Source organism: Canis aureus, chromosome 5 (genome assembly GCF_053574225.1).
Source record: "Canis aureus isolate CA01 chromosome 5, VMU_Caureus_v.1.0, whole genome shotgun sequence".
NCBI classification, from domain to species: Eukaryota; Metazoa; Chordata; class Mammalia; order Carnivora; family Canidae; genus Canis; species Canis aureus.
In genome coordinates this window covers 69426991-69443345 of record NC_135615.1, presented here as the reverse complement: position 1 = coordinate 69443345, position 16355 = coordinate 69426991, and the positions used below count along the sequence as shown (strand labels likewise).

At 46.4% G+C, this 16355-nt stretch overlaps 1 protein-coding gene across 6 annotated transcripts in view; it reads right to left on the bottom strand.

The window, feature by feature from the left end:
- Positions 1-16355, bottom strand: part of SYNC (syncoilin, intermediate filament protein) — an 18683-nt gene extending 2328 nt beyond the window's left edge. The window contains exons 1-5 of one of the 6 annotated variants that reach the window (XM_077898623.1): positions 16190-16355; positions 9507-10650; positions 8267-8335; positions 706-830; positions 455-531 (exon numbers count right to left, since the gene is read on the bottom strand). In XM_077898623.1, coding sequence (XP_077754749.1) covers positions 455-531; positions 706-830; positions 8267-8335; positions 9507-10650; positions 16190-16242 — 1468 coding nt within the window. In that variant the 5' untranslated portion in view covers positions 16243-16355. The remainder of the gene's footprint in view (positions 1-454; positions 532-705; positions 831-8266; positions 8336-9506; positions 10651-16189) is intronic. The other 5 variants (XM_077898627.1, XM_077898624.1, XM_077898625.1 and 2 more) reach the window with 5 other exon arrangements.

Below are 16355 nucleotides of genomic sequence, written 5' to 3'. Positions count from 1 at the left end.
ATATAAGAACATTAGTATACAAAGAAATTAATGGATAGATGTATTGTTTCATATATTGACCAATAATATAGCCTGTCCCTCAGGCTATAAACAACACCCACTTGAGCCTTTTTATGACTTAGATTAATTTAGCCTTTTGGCCTCTTTGTCATAGTCTGAATTAGGTAGCATAACTGCCTTCTCTGCTATTCTAAGGAAACCGTTTATGAATAGCAGATGGGGTAGGATAGGCCAAGGAAAAGGAATGTACAGAGGCCAGGTGTGTCATCCCATTACAGAATTCCTGGTGATAGCTAGAGCTTATTTGGGTCCTGCTAGAAACTGAAACATTCCAAGTGACCCCCAAATGCTTAAACCTGGCAAAATGTGGAGGCGTGTGTTATTCCTAAAGGCATTAGTATTAAGTTAGGAGCAGCAACAATGCAAACACCACTCTTGAACCCTCAAGGATCACCTTGAGATTGGGTCTCCATTCCACCTGCCTGAGAAGTGAGAACGTCAGCCTGTCCCAGGCTCTTGGGTAGCATAGCCCTTTTAAAAAAGAACCATTTTCCATCTGTCATGGATGAGCACAAGTTGAGAATCATTTCCAAGTCATTTTTTCACTTTTCCCTGTTAAATGGAATTTCCCCTGAGCAACATCTACCCTTCCCACCATCCCCTCAGCCAGTGTCAGTTAAGATCTGAGGAGCAGCAAAAACTGACTTATAAGTGGAGAGCTCTTCAGCAAGGCTGATCCTCAGTTGCTCCATCTCTTTGTTCTTCTGCTGCTGGAGTTGCACACTGCTCCTTAACTGCCTCTGTCGTTCTTCCATTTCCTCCAGCTGTTCCTGCAGTGAGAGGGCCAAGAACATCTCTAATGAGCAGAACAATAAAAACAAACTGTCCGTTAAAGTTGATGAAGCTCTTTCTTACACATGGTTTAATCTTCACACTGGTATGGAGATTGAGAAAGGTTCAAAGAGGTGTTTGAACAAAGCGATCCTGCTTTTGCAAATGGTGACTTCCCTGAAAGAAGTCTTGTCTGTTCCCTTGGATGACTACTGTTTAACAGAATCCTACAAAGGGTGGGTGGATGCTCAGAGGGACTTGAATTTGTTTTGCAGTTTTAAGTGTGGGGGAGGATTTTGGTCTTTTAGTTGGTGTGCTGAGTTTTTTGGACCTCTGGCTCTGTACAAGTTTGTTTCTGTTAGGATAATCCGTTTTTGTATCATCCTGCAACTTAAACAATTTAAGGTAAAAGAAACTAAGTGGGCACCCCGGGTGGCTCAGCGATTTAGCGCAACCTTTAGTCCAGGGCCTGATCCTGGGGACCTGGGATCGAGTCCCACATCGGGCTCCCTGCATGGAGCCTGTTTCTCCCTCTGTGTCTGCCTCTCTCTCTCTCTGTCTCTCATGAATAAATTTTTTTTTTAATTTTTTTTTTTTTGAGATTTTATTTATTCATGAGAGACACAGGGAGAGAGGCAGAGAGACACAGGCAGACAGAGAAGCAGGCTCCATGCAGGAAGCCCGACGTGGGACTTGATCTCAGGTCTCCAGGATCACACCCTGGGCCGAAGGCAGACGCTTAACCGCTGGGTCACCTGGGCGCCCCAATAAATATTTTTTTAAAAAAAGAAGCTAGGGATCCCTGGGTGGCGCGTGGTTTAGCGCCTGCCTTTGGCCCAGGGTGCGATCCTGGAGACCCAGGATCGAATCCCACGTCGGGCCCCTGGTGCATGGAGCCTGCTTCTCCCTCTGCCTATGTCTCTGCCTCTCTCTCTCTCTCTCTCTATCATAAATAAGTAAAAATTAAAAAAAAATAAATTTAAAATAAAATAAAAAAAGAAGCTAAGTCTTCGGGCTCCTGACTGGCTCAGTGGGTGGCACATGCCATTCTTGATCTCAGGGTTCTGAGTCCGAGCCCCATGGTGGGTGTGGAGCCTGCTTAAAAAAAAAAAAAACAGTTCTTTATAAGCCATTATTAACTGTAATTCTAGGAGAGTTCAACTAGAAGTCCAGTTGTTAACAGGAAAAACAGTAAATAATGAGTTTTGTATTTAAACCTCCTTGAAGTCCAAGATAGCTCTACCTAGTACTTAACTGTAACATCCTATGCAAATAGGTGCTTTATTAGGATGTTGGCTGTCGTAATTGTTAATTTTCTATATCCTGTACTCATTACACTAAAAGACTGAATGCATTCCAAAGTGCTAAGTTGGAAGATGAAGAAGCTATGCCCTGGAGGCCCTCAGGCACCTTCAGATAACTGTCCGCTTCCCATTCTCCCAAAACCAGACAGGATACATTCTGTAAACTGTCTCTGCCTAGGATTAATGCCTGAGGAGTGAGGTAAGGAAGATGTCTGCAAATCAGTTCTGGCATAGTTGCTAGTTGGCGTGGATCCTTAGGAAGCATGAAGGAGAAGGAAGGGAAGATTGAAGTTGGAAGGCCTATTTAAAGGGGTAATGACTTCACCTCAGATTTTGAAGAATAATAAGACAGGAATCCAGTTTGGGTACATGCTGTTATTAGAAGGATCTAAATAATTTGTTCTCTGAGTCATCCTTGATATACCTGTGGCCCATCAGTCTGCAGTGTTTGATACTCTGTCTGAATCTCAACTTTCATCAACCTTGTCAAAAGGCCTTTTTTTTAGTGCCTTAGCCACATTTCGGCACCACACAGAGATGCAGCCTTACCATCTAAGCCTGTCTTCTGAAGGGAAGCGTCTGCATGTGTCTGTGCCCTAATTTCCCAAGCCTTCCTTAGATAATCCAGCAAGGGGAAGGGTGTTTGTACCATCAGTGATAAATTGACAGGAACAAAGAATGAAGTAAATATTGCTAGAGTGACCTGCATTAAAGACAATCTCCAGTCCTAATATTGTGTAGCTCCACTAGATTAACTTTCTAAAAATTGCTTTATCTTCTCAGTCTTTCAAAGGCTTTCCACCTCTTGAGTCTGGCATTCAGACCCCCTCTAGTTTGACCCCTACCTCTCACTACAACCTCCGTTACTCTTTCATGTGAACACTTTCCTCTAGACTGCACTGTGTGGTATGGAAGCCACTACTAGGGGACACCTGGGTGGCTCAGTGGTTGAGCACCTGCCTTTGGCTCAGGTCCTGATCCCGGAGTCCTGGGATCGAGTTCTGCATCAGGCTCACTGCGGGGAGCCTGTTTCTCCCTCTGCCTTTCTGTGCCTCTCATGAATAAATAAAATCTTAAAAAAAAAGATTTTGTTGTTGGGTTGTTTTAAACCTTAGTAACACTCTTTAAATACTTTTTATATTTCTATTGTACGTTTTCAGTTTGGATTTTCTTTTTCCGTTTAGGCCAAAATGGGTAAGTTTTTTTTTTGTTGTTGTTGTTGTTTTTGTTATATTTATATTGGAAACGTTCCAGTTCACCTAGGTTTTAAAAAGATTTGCATCTTGTCATAAAAAGAAGTCTCTTGTGATATTTTAAAGTCTGACATTTCCTTCATTTGGGATTTGTCACTTGTTATTTCTGTTTTTTAAAGATTTTATTTATTCATGAGAGACACAGAAGTGGAGACATAGGCAGAGGGAGAAGCAGGCTCCATGCAGAAAGCCCGATGTGAGACTCAATCCTGAGACTCTGGGATCACGTCCTGGGCCAAAGGCAGACGCTCAACCACTGAGCCATCCAGGCATCCCTAAATAAATGATATCTTAAAAAAAAAAAAAAAGCCACTACTGGCAACGCATGGCTATCAAGCACTGGAAATATGGCTGGTCTGGATTGACATGTACTTCTAAGTATAAATACACAGCAGATTTCTAAGACTTGGCACCAAAAAATAAAATACCTCACATTTTTATATTGACTCCATATTGAAATAATATTTGTATATATGAAGTGAAATATTTCACCTGGTTATTTTAATGTGGCTACTAGAAAATTTTAAATGCCATCTGTTTTGCATGATGCTTCTATTGGACAGCACTGCTCTAGCTTGACACATTCACAGATCTCTGCCTTTACTCCTTCCATGTCTGTCACTGAGAAGGCATCTGCTATATTACATTACTATTTATCTTTTTTATTCATGTCTCACTCCCAGGTTGTAGGTTCCTGCCCAGCACCCTATGCATAATGCCTTGATGTGAAATATGTAGATAGTAAACATTCCATAGTTTAGCATAAACAACCTACCAATTTCAGTTTAAAAACTTGGACAACATTCTTGGTCAATTCCTTATACCACCTTCTGCACTAATCACCAGATCCTACCCCTTTTACTTCACATATCTTACACTCTCTCCCTCATGAGGTTTAAGTTGTCTTCCTGGACTCTTTCAATTCATTCAACTCCTGCCCACTGCTACTTTTAAGAGTATGTACCTATGTGCCAGGCACCATTGCAAGTGCTTTACAAATGTTACCTAACTCACCTTCCAACAGCCCTATAATGTGTATTATTACTAATCCCATTTTACATGCAAGGGAGTGGAGTCACTGGTCAAGTAATTTGTCCAAAGCTTCCCAGTTAGAAGTGTTAGAGCCAGGGGCGCCTAGCTGGCTGAATCTGAAGGGCTGCTCAAGCAGCTTTTGATCTCGAGGTTGTGAGTTCAAGCCCCATGTTGGGTGTAGAGATTACTTAAAAAAAAAAAAAAAAAAAAAAGTAGTCAGGATTTGCCACTGGCTTAGAGCTCATACCCTAAAACTGCTTTGTTGCTGTCATATCTATCAGCTCTTTAGGGGCAAAGCTGATAGTGGCTCTTCACGGTTTTCCATGAAATACCAAGAGGAGACCATATTGAAGTGCCTTTGCCACAATTAGAAAGTAGCTACTCAGTTTGACCTGTTTTATGTATTGGTATTCCATATAAAATTCTGTTTGGGGAAAAGGGTATGTGGCTCTGGAGAAATCCGGTGGTTGGTTGGTTGGTTGGTTGGTTGGTTGGTTTGAAAACCAGACTTTTTTTTTTTTTTTAAACTACTGACTTAATACATAAAACCCTTTAAAGTCTGGTCCCAATCTACCTTTCCAGCCACATAGTCTACTGCTCACGCTCCTTATGATTCAGCCACACGGAACTCCCTTCCCTTAATGTCTTTTTGTTTTCCTGCTTTGGGGTAAGTTGTCCCCTCTGCCTGGAATGCCTTTCTCTTGTCTACCCAATGAATTTAATCTTTAAGATTCAGTTCAAACACCTTGTGGAAATTGAATGTGAACTTGAGATAGACTGCACAGGGTCAGAATCCTCCTTCCATCACCTCCTAGCCATATAACCTTGAACAAATGACTTCTCTGTATCATCTCTTTTCTATTTTTCACACAGTACCTATCTTAATGACGGGTAGGGATTAAATGAATCAATACATGTAAAGAACCAAAAATACATGCTAGCTATTGTTAATCATGAAATTTCCCCTGTGTTTCCCCAGGCAGGGCTAATTATACCTACTTCACTGGTACTGTGCCTTATTCCTACAAGTATTACAGTGCTTATCACATTGAAGAATATTAATTCTTGGGATGCTGGGATTGAGCATCTGCCTTTGGCTCAGGGCATGATCCTGGAGTCCCAGGATTGAGTCCCACATCAGGCTCCCTGCGTGGAGCTTGTTTCTCCCTCTGCCTGTGTCTCTGCCTCTCTCTCTCATGCGTAAATAAATTTTTTTTTTTAAGAATATTAATTCACTGATGCTAAGGCTTTCACATTTTAACATCTCAGGTCACAGTGCATCTTAAAATCAAGTGCCTTATATATTATGAAATGTATTCATTTTATCTGGTATCCTTTCTGGACTATAAGGTATTTGAGAGCAGGAACTACTTCCCCCTGCTATTTCTCATCTCTTCTGCCAGCACCTAACTCACTGCCTGGCACATGGTAAGTAGGCACTAAGTATCTGTTGAATGAACAGATAGACAAAGTATACAACTGCAAGAGTGAAGTGTACCCTTGAAAAGTAGATGCCATAGTGACCTTTAGCAAGCAGATTGGGAAGCCATTTCAGAAAAAAGAATTTGCCCACTTAGACCTTGATTCTCACTTTATGATATATATAGCAATAGGAGACATTCATCGAGTGTTTTTAATAGAATGATCTTTGGAAAGCTGCACCAATCATCAGATCTGAAACAAATCCAGTGATGAAAATACACAGGAGCAGGGTGGAATTCTACAACCAAGTTTTGTGTCAGAATACTCCCCCAGAGGGGGCACCTGGGTGGCTCAGTTGATTGGGTTGGGTGTCTGACTCTTGATAGTGGCTCAGGTCATGATCTCAAGATTGTGGGATTGAGCCCCATATAGGGCTTGGCGCTCACCACAGTCTGCTTCTGAGAGTCAACCTCTCCCACTGCTCCTCCTCTTGCTTGCGTGCACTCTCTCTCAAATGAATGAGCTAAATCTCTAAAAAGAGAGGCAGCCTGGGTGGCTCAGCGGTTTAAGCACCTGCCTTCCGCCCAGGGTGTGATCCTGGAGTCCCAGGATGGAGTCTCCTGTTGGGCTCCCTGCAGGAAGCCTGCTCCTCCCTCTGCCTGTGTCTCTGCCTCTCTCTCTCTCTCTCTCTGTGTGTGTGTCTATCATGAATAAACAAAGAACATCTCTTAAAAAATAAATAATAAATCTTGAAAAAATTAAAAAGCTCCCCCAGAGGATTCTCTGTTGATGGCACCACTGTCCCAGTTAGCCTTGCCTGAGATCTCTGCACCCTCTGTGACTTCTCACCTCTGCCCCCTTCATTCAGTGGCCACAATTATCCTGCATTTGTTTTCACATCCCTCTCCTTCCTCCTATTCCCACTACCATTTCTTCCTCTTACCTATTGTAGCTTCCTGATTAGTCCTCTAGCTTCTAGGTCTCCAGCCCATTCTATAAAATGCCACCAGTTACTTTTTCTAAAAGAGAGGCAATCATGTTATTCCCTTGAATCAAATACCTCTACTGATACAGCTGACTACTGAATGAAATCCACATTCCCTAGTCTCCTGGATTTCAGAGTCCAATATAATCTGCCCCAACCTACCTTTACAGTTCAAATCACCTTTCAGTTTTTCACCTCTCACATGCAGCAAGGTCACTATATATTTTGCATATGTTGTGTTAAATACATTACCTTCACCTATTTCTTTTTACTTTTTTTTAAGATTCTTTTTTTAATTTATTAGAGCACAAACAGGGGGAGCTGTAGAGGAAGAGGGAGAAGCAGGCTCCCTGCTGAGCAGGGAGCCAGGTGCAGGGGGTCCATCCCAAGAGCCTAAGATCACGACCTGAGCCAAATGAAGGTAGATGCAACCGACTGGGCCAGCCAGGCACCCCTCTTTTTACCTTTTTTTTTTTTTTTTTTTTTAGATTTTATTTTTTCATGAGAGAGACACAGAGAGAGAGACAAAGACACAGGCAGAGGGAGAAGCAGGCTTCCATGCAGGGAGCCCGACACAGTACTCAATCCCGGGTCTCCAGGATCACGTCCTGGGCTGAAGGCAGCAGCAAACCGCCAAGCGACCCAGGCTGCCTGCTTTTTACTCTTTTTTTTTTTTTTTTTTTTAAGATTTTATTTATTTATTTATGAGAGACAGAGAGAGGCAGAAACACAGGCAGAGGGAGAAGCAGGCTCCATGCAGGGAGCCCAATGTGGGACTCGATTCCGGTATGCCGGGATCACGCCCTGGGCCGAAGGCAGGTGCTAAACCGCTGAGCCACCCAGGTGTCCCTCTTTTTACTCTTAATGTGGCTACAAAGAAGTTTAAAATTCCGCGTGTGGCGTGCATATTTCTTTTGGACAGCACCGGTCAAGATCTTACCTAAACTTCAATACCCAGCTCAAATAACACCTGTTCTTCCATGAAATGTTCTCTAATTTAACTGATAACTAAAATAATTTCTATAGCATTCTTACCTGCACCTCTCTTAAATTATGTGGTATTTTCTCCCCTGCATTATAATTATTAATGTAATGTCTGAGTACAAGATATTGAGGATAGTATTCATTTGGGGGTGGAGGGGAGCTCTTTCACTAGATTGTGAACCAATAAAAACACAGTGGGAGAGAGGATTGAGGATAGTACCCACGTACATTCATTATTAAGCCCAAAAAACCCCATTGCTTTCATAATACAAGCTCCAGAAAGCTTGATAATCTTGAGTGAAGTGAATGCAGCCATTTTCAACAGAAGTCTGTTCCTTGAAGGATGTATCAAAAGCGGAGGGGTGTAAGCTTTTTAAGTTTGTCCAAAGGACTATGTGTTTCAAAAGATGAAAATACTCCTCTAAAAGGCTCTCACAGTGGTCAGCATTGCTTACATCAGCATTTAACTCCGAGCTGGAGTGGCAGAAATAAGTAAACCATACTCCCTTCTGAAAGCTCACAGTCTGTGGGAGAGAGAGACAAAATATTGTTTTCACTTAGTATTTATATCCCACTTTGTTTATAAAGAGATTAGAACTGGCTCACACTTAATCAGAAGTAACTCAAATATAAGTGAAATGGTGATAATGCACAAAAAAGGAAAAAGGGGTGCCTGGGTGGCTCAGTCAGTTAAGTGCCTCTGGCTCAGGTCATGATCCCTGGGGTCCTGGAATCGAGCCCTATGTAGGGTTCCCTGCTCAGTGTGGAGCCTGTTTCTCCCTCTCCCCCCTGCTCATGTGTTCTCTCTCTCTCTCTCTCTCAAACAAATAAAATATTTTTTTCTGGGGCAGCCCGGGTGGCTCAGTGGTTTAGTGCCGCCTTCGGCCCCAGGTGTGATACTGGAGACCCAAGATCGAGTCCCATGTCAGGCTCCCTTCATGGAGCCTGCTTCTCCCTCTGCTTGTGTCTATGCCTCTCTCTCTCTCTCTCTCTCTCTCTCTGTGTCTCTCATGAATAAAATCTTTAAATATATTTTTTTCTTAAAAAAAGGAAAATGAATAGAGCTTTATAGATTTCATCCCACTTTTGTTTTGTTTTTTTTTTTAAGTCTCTACACCCAGTGTGGGGCTCAAACTCACAATCTCTAGATCAAGATCAAGAGTTGTGTACTCTACTGAACAGAGCCAGCCAGGTGTCCCTCATCCCAGTTTTAAAACTGGGAAGCTTCAGGCAGAGATCAGACAGGTGGGATTTGAGGATGAATATGCAGAGAGGGAGAGAAGGACCATCCCACCTAGCCTCAGCCCCTCTGGCTCTCTGTACCCAAGCAGGAATCATGTAGAATTGGAAAATTGTACCATGGAAAGTGCACTGAGATATTCAGGGTTGGTAAGACCAGAGTGCAAAACTCCACGGCTCACTCTCCTCATCTATGAAAGTGATAATACTTGATTTGGAGGATCAACGAGAGGATACAATGACCCATGGTGTTGGGAGGGCTGCGTACACTAGGAGTGCAGACGTTTTTCAGCCCCTGGCACAGGCCTGACTGAGTGCAATGAAGAGTGGAGTGAGTGGACGCCCCAAGTAATAAGCTGTTCCTGCTACACAGGAGAGGCCCCCGCAGAAGGCCGGGTCACCTTTTCCTTCCCCAGGCTAAAAGGCTGCACTCCTGTCCACGCCCATTGGGCCTACCCTGTACTGCTGCACCTCCTCATCTCGCTTTTGCCTCACGAGTGTGATCTGGTCCTCCAGGTTCCTGTTCTGCAGGTGGAGCTGCCGGGCCTCTGCCTGCAGGGGTCTCAGAGCTTCCTTCATCTCTTGGATTTCGGCCTGGGTTTTCTGCAGCGCTTTGGCCGCAGCTTCTTTCCTCTCTAGGAGGCGCAGCAGCTGAGGCTCATACTCTTCCTCCAGGCCCTGGCGGCTCTCGGCCATGAGGTTCTCAAACTGGGCAGAGAGCCGTCTGCTCTCCTGAAGAAAGTGCCCATCCCTCTGGCTCGGAGGTGCTTCTAGCTGTTGCCGTAGCTGCTCCTTCTGCTTCTCATAGGCATCCCGGAGCTGGGCCAGTTCCTCTGAGAGCTGAGCTGCCCGCGTCGTCAGCACCTCCCGCAGCTCGGCAAACTGGGCCACGTCCTGCCGGCGGCACTCCAGCTGGTACTGGTAGGCCACACACTCCTTCGTCACCTTGAACAGCTTCTGCTTGACCAGCCGGATCTCCTCCCTTAGTGCATCCCTCTCCAGCTCCGCCTGGGCATGCAGTTTGTAGGCAGCTAGGATGTCCTGATGGACTTGCTGTACCTCCTGGAGGGCCGGTTCCCGGAGCAATACGAGCTCGTGGATGAGCTGATCCCTCTCCTCTTCCAGGTGGGCCACAGCTTGGACGCATTGCTGGAAACGCTCCTCTAGCAACTCTAGGTCCTCTATGCTCAGGCTCTCTGTGCTGGGACTAGGCCCGGCACTGAGGCCTTCCTCAGGGCTAGCTTTCTCCTCGCTCGTGACCATCTCTCCCTCATCACTGGTCTGCTCTGGGCTTGTGATCTTTTCTGGCTTCGTGGGCTCTTCCACATACAGGATCTCCTCTGGGTTCACAGGTTCATCCGTGCCCAGGGCTTCACCTGGCTGCCTGGTCTCCTCAATGTACAGCGTCTCCTCAGGCTTCTCCAACTCTTCCACATAGAGTATCTCATCGAGGTCACCTGTGTCCCCCAGATAGAGAATGTCATCTAAGTTCAAAGTCCCCTTCAAAGACAGAGTAGCATCTAGATCCAAAGTCCCCACCTCATGCAGGGACTCAGAGCTCTCCTCTTCAACAGGAGAACTGGCTTCTGCTCTTGGTTCCCTGCAAGAGAAAGGTCTCAAAGTGAGAGGACAGCCACGGTCCCAGGATGGTTTGCGAGCCATTAGGGTCACACCTGGATCTCACATTTCAGACGGCACTTGTCTGCTCCCTCCACTCCATCCCTCTACCCCTGTACATCCTTTGCTCAGTTCCCCTGACAGCATCCACATTACATCTTTGTCTAGTCTCTGCTTACACACCTTTGAGGCCAGGAAACTCACACCTGAGCCACCACTATTTGTTCCACTGTCATAAGAAAATTCTAGTGTTGACGTAAAATCTGCTCTGCAATTTTTTTAAAGATTTATTTATTTCAGAGAGTGAGGGAGGGAGGATGGGGGGAGGAGCAGAAGGAGGAGGAGAGAGAAACTCAAGGAGACCTCCAACCAAGCCGAGCCTAGAGCCCAACTCGGAGCTTGATCTCACGACCCTGAGATCACGACCTGAGCTGAAACCAAGCGTCAGATGCTTGACTGTGCCACCCAGGTGCCCCTTGTCTCCAATTTTTACCTAGACTTGATTCCTCTTCCTAGCATCAAACAAATGTAACTACTTGCTCATGAAAGTTCTTTAGACATCCGAAAAAAACGAACATCTTTCAATTATTCCATGCATGCCAGTGTCTAGTCTCATTTGGGTCACCTCTTTCTGACTAGGCTCCAGATTGCCACTGTTCCTTGGGGATGGGTACTGGAAGCGGTACCCAGGTGTGTTCTGAGCAATGAATCTTTGGACACTATATTCTTATTGATGAAGGTCAATATTGCCAACTCAGGGCAGCTCTATCATATTGTCTGCAAATGCTGAGATGACTAAAAGCCTTAAGACTTTGTTGCACCAAATGCTTTTAAACCACATCTCTTGTTCTATAAAACTATTCATCTTGTTGGGGTGCCTGGGTGGCTCAGTTGGTGAGGCATCTGAATCTTGATTTCCGCTCAGGTTATGATCTCAGAGTTGTGGGACTGTGCCCCACATCGGGCTCTGTGCTGGGTGTGGAGTTGGCTTGAGATTCTCTCTCTCTCTCCCTCTGTCCCTTCCTGTCCCCCGCTCTCTCCTTCTCCAAAACAAAACATAAAACAAAACTTCATTCATCTTGTTAGAATTGGCCCATCCTCTGGCCTGTCCAAGTCTCAGTCTCTCTCTCTCTCTCTCTCTCTCTCTCTTTTTTAAGATTTTACTTATTTATTCATGAGAGACACCCAGAGAGAGGCAGAGACACAGGCAGAGGGAGAAGCAGGCTCCATGCAGGGAACCCGATGGGGTCTCCAAGGACCCCGGGATCATGACCTGAGTCGAAGGCAGACACTCAACCACTGAGCCACCCAGGTGTCCCCTGTCAAAGGCTCTTAAATTCAGAATCTGTGATTCTGATAAACTCCTTAACCTAGAGGCCAGTGGCCTGCTGGTTTAACCAGTTCCTGTTTCAAATGCATCTTACCTACCTTTGATCTCTGAGCAATTCTTTGAAAATACAAAATACCATGGAAATAATAACAATAAATTACAATTATAAAGGTCTTATATGTGCCAGGCTCTACTCTGAATGATTAATGTTGATCAACTCATTTAATCCTCATAACAATTTTATGAGGTAGTTATATTTATTATCCCCATTTCACAGATCAAGAAACTGAGGTTAAAAGAGATTAATTTGCTCAAGGGAACTCAGGTACTCCACAGGCACCAGTTATAAAACAGTCTAAATTTGGGTGGAGTTTTCAAGAAACTTACTTTGGATATAAAGTATAAATGAAAAGCCCCATGTATCGAAGAATTTATCTGTCTTGAATTTACTTGTGTCCAGGTTTTAAGCTCTATATCTTAGTTCTAAGTCCTCGCTACAGATTATTTTTGTTCTAAATTTTATTTATTTATTTTGAAAGAGAGAGACACAGGGAGCATGCATAAGCAGTAGGAGGAGCAAAGGCAGAGGGAGAGAGAGAGAATCTCAAGCTGACTCCATGCTGAGTACAGAACCTGACATGGGGTTGGATCCCACAACCCTGAGATCATGAGTTGAGCCAAAATCAAGAGTCAGACGCTTAACTGACTGAGCCACCAGGTGCCCTCGGATTATTTTTATTCTAAGTCACTGTGTATTCTGACCTCCTCTTTAGCACCCCAGGAATCCCTGGCTTTCCATTCTGTGTCTCACGATGGCCCTCTGGAAACTATAAGTGTGGCTTCACCAGGCCCTGGACATCACTGGCCTCATGCAACCCCCTGAAACCTAAAACTTGAATATAGCCTCAACAGTCACCCGGTTCATTCCCATCACTCTACCAGTAAGGATGTTGTTTAGATCTCTTCACCTGGTGTCACCTGGCATTTCAAACTCAACTGCCCCCAAATCATCCTCCCTGGGCTTGCTACACCTGTATTCTGCAGCTCAGAGAAGTACATCCCCATACATCAGGTTGATGAGGCAAATAATCTTTTTTTATTTTTTTAAGATTTTTTTTTATTGGGGCGCCTGGGTGGCTCAGTCAGTTAAGCATCTGCCTTTGGCTCAGGTCATGATTCCAGGGTCCTGGGATCCAGCCCCACATCAGGCTCCCAGCTCAGCAGGGAGTCTGCTTCTCCTTCTCCTCCCTGTTTGTGCTCTGTCACTATCTCTGTCTCTCTCTCTCAAATAAATAAATATTTTTTAAATAATTATTTATTTAATTAAGAGGGAGAAGGAGACAGCAGGAGCAGGGGGAAGAGAAGAGGGAGAGGGAGAAACAGATTCCCCACTGAGGAGGGAGCCCAATGCAGGACAGATCCAGGGACCCCGAGATCATGACTTGAGCCAAAGGCAGACGCTCAACCCACTGAGCCATCCAGGCACTTGAGGCAAATGACCTTTAAGCAGCTCTTTCTCTCCCCCACATAGCCAAGTTGCTGAGAACTGACCTATCTCAGAAAGTTTCCAGTTTCCGCCCCCTCTTCATCCTCTTGCCAGGGCCCTCCTCCAAATCATTGCCGCACACCTGCACAAGTGTGCAGCCTTTGAGCAGGTTTTCTTCCTTCTCATGCCAGTCTATTCTCTAAGCACCATGGCTTGCTATAACGTAGCTGTGTTGCACCACTTCACTCACAGACAGCCAACTGCTTAGCATAGATTCAAAGCCCTTAAAGATGTGGTCCCAACATACCTTTTCAGCCTCATCTCACACCCTGCCACCCACCCAGTGCTTGACAATCCAGAACATGCGTTAACACTTTTACACCTCCTACTCCTAGCCCACTTTGTCTAAAGGTTCCAGCTGAGAAAATACAGCTCATTGTACCACATCTGATTAGAGAACAATCCTACACTACCTGGAAAGGTTAGAGCTCCTAGTGTCAGGGAGGATGCACCTGCTTCGCCAACCAGACCCATCCTGATCCTCAGTAGAGCCCCTGCTTTCTCAGCAGACAACCCTCACATGCTCCCTGGAATGACATAACTGTGTTCAAGGCACTATTCCAAGTCTTTTACACAAATAGTCATTTATATGATGCTCATCTTTTACCCCCATTTTGTAGGTGAGGAAACCAAAGCACTGAGTAAAGAACTCAGTCAAAGTTCCATGACTTGTAAGTAAGTGGTGGAGCCCAGAGAAGATGGCATCCAGCTCCAAAGCTGGACGGAGCTCCCTTCTCCCACTCTGTTCTCAGAATAGGCATGAGTTCTGAAACAGGTACAACAGCTATAGCAGGTCTAACTGAGCTTAGCATTCAAAATATACTTATCTATGGGGCGCCTGGGTGGCTCAGTGGTTGAGTGTCTGCTTTTGGCTCAGGTGGTGATCCCAGGGTTCTAGGATCAAGTCCTGCATCAGGCTTCCTACAGGGGAGGCTGCTTCTCCCTCTGCCTGTGTCTGCCTCTCTCTGTGTGTCTCTCATGAATAAGTAAGTAAGTAAGTAAATAAATCTTTATATATATTTATCTATGGGGTCCTGACTGGCTCAGTCAATTAGGCAGCTGCCTTCGGTTCAGGTCATGATCCCAGGATCCTTGGATGGAACCCCGCATCAGGCTCCCTGCTCACTGAAGAGTCTGTTTTTCCCTCTCTCTCTGCCCCTCGACCTACCTGTGTGCGTGCTCTCTTTCTCTCAAATAAATAAATAAAATCTTAAAAAAGCAAAAACAAAATATACTTATTTGCCTACTCCCAAATTTCTACTCATCCTTCAAGCCCTGTTCAAACTTCATCTCTCCTGAGAAGTGTTTCGCAGACAAACCCATTATTGCATTCTCAAGGCACTCTGTGTGTAGCTCATCTTTGCACTTAGTGCTTTGTATTATAGCAGTGTGTCAGTGTCCCCTGAGAGTCAGTTTCCTAAGGACAAGTATAGTTCTCATTCTCTGTGGATCCTAGGGTGGGGCTTGTAGGAGGAAGGCAGGCAGAAGCCAACTGGGATCCAAAGAGGAAACTTGCCCAAGGTCGAGTGGCCAAGCTGGAAGTAGAACCCTGTCCTCCTGATTCCCAGGCAGCGCTGTTACTCCACACATTGATGTTGCCTCTGTCATTTCCTACGATGCCAGGCCTCTCTTGGATGCTGCCCTCATACCACTGCCTCTCTGTAAGGAGCTGGGGAAATGTAGAGTATGGGAGGCCTAGGGGCCAGGGGGGCCAGCTCAGCTGGGGCCCCTGATCTCAGGCGTCCTTGGACTCTGAGCAGCCTGCCTCTGCCACTCTGTCCCTGGCCCTAGAGGACTCCAGCAGCTCCCAACTCTGCATCCGGGCAGTGGCTAGGAGTGTCTGTGACCCGGTGCAGGCATGAGTTGGTGTGTATCTGACTGTGTCTGTACCTGTAAGTGTATATGGCAGTACAGGTGACTGTATGTGTAAAACTAAGCTCAGCTTAGGGCTGTGTATGACACTGAAGGAGGATGGGGTGTGTGTATTTGCATCTCCACCTCTTCAGGGCTATAGTCTGACCTGGGGCAGAAATCCTCCCTACTGGCCCCAAATCCCCAAGCCACCCTATTCCGCTAACCGGTGGTAAGCCCACAGTGTGGATGGCTGGGGGAGGGCCTCCACTCCAGAGCATGGCTCCTGCAACCAAGGCCCCCTACTGGTCTGGGTCGGGGGACCCTCCCCACCCCACCCTTCATCCCAGGCCCCAAACAGGAGAAAGCAAGCTGCTAGAACAGACTCCTAACTCCCGGCTGGCAGCCGCCCAGCCTTGCACCAAGTCTCTTTCGCACGGTGAACTCAGCAACTGGAGGCCTCCACCTCCAGCTGCATTTGGGGTGAGGCATAAAAGAAGCCAGGAGCGTCCTTGGCCACTCTGGTCCAATGGCATTTGATGGTTGATGACACCGGTCTGAAAGGGTTAATTCCCACCCAGCCCCGGGACTGGGGGTGGGGGGCGCCCTATAAAGAGTCACAGCGGACGGGAGTCACAGCGGGGATCCCGGGCCTCCCCCATCTCCCGTGGCTCCTCCCGGCGCCAGTGGCACACCCCGGCCGGCCCACCACCCCCCGCCGGGAGAGAGGTGCTGGCGGGGGCTCGACCGCGTCCCCACCCCACAGGACGGCGACGCGGGCCCTGCACGTCCTACCTCGCGGCCTGGGCGGCGCCGTCCCCGCCGTGCCGGGGCTCCGGGCTGGCCATGGCTGCGCGACCCCGGGCTGCGCGGCCGCGTTATTAATAGCCGGCCCCGCGGGCCGCTCCTCCGCGCCCGCGCCCGCCGCACTGGCAGCTGCCGCCGACACCGGATCCCGCCC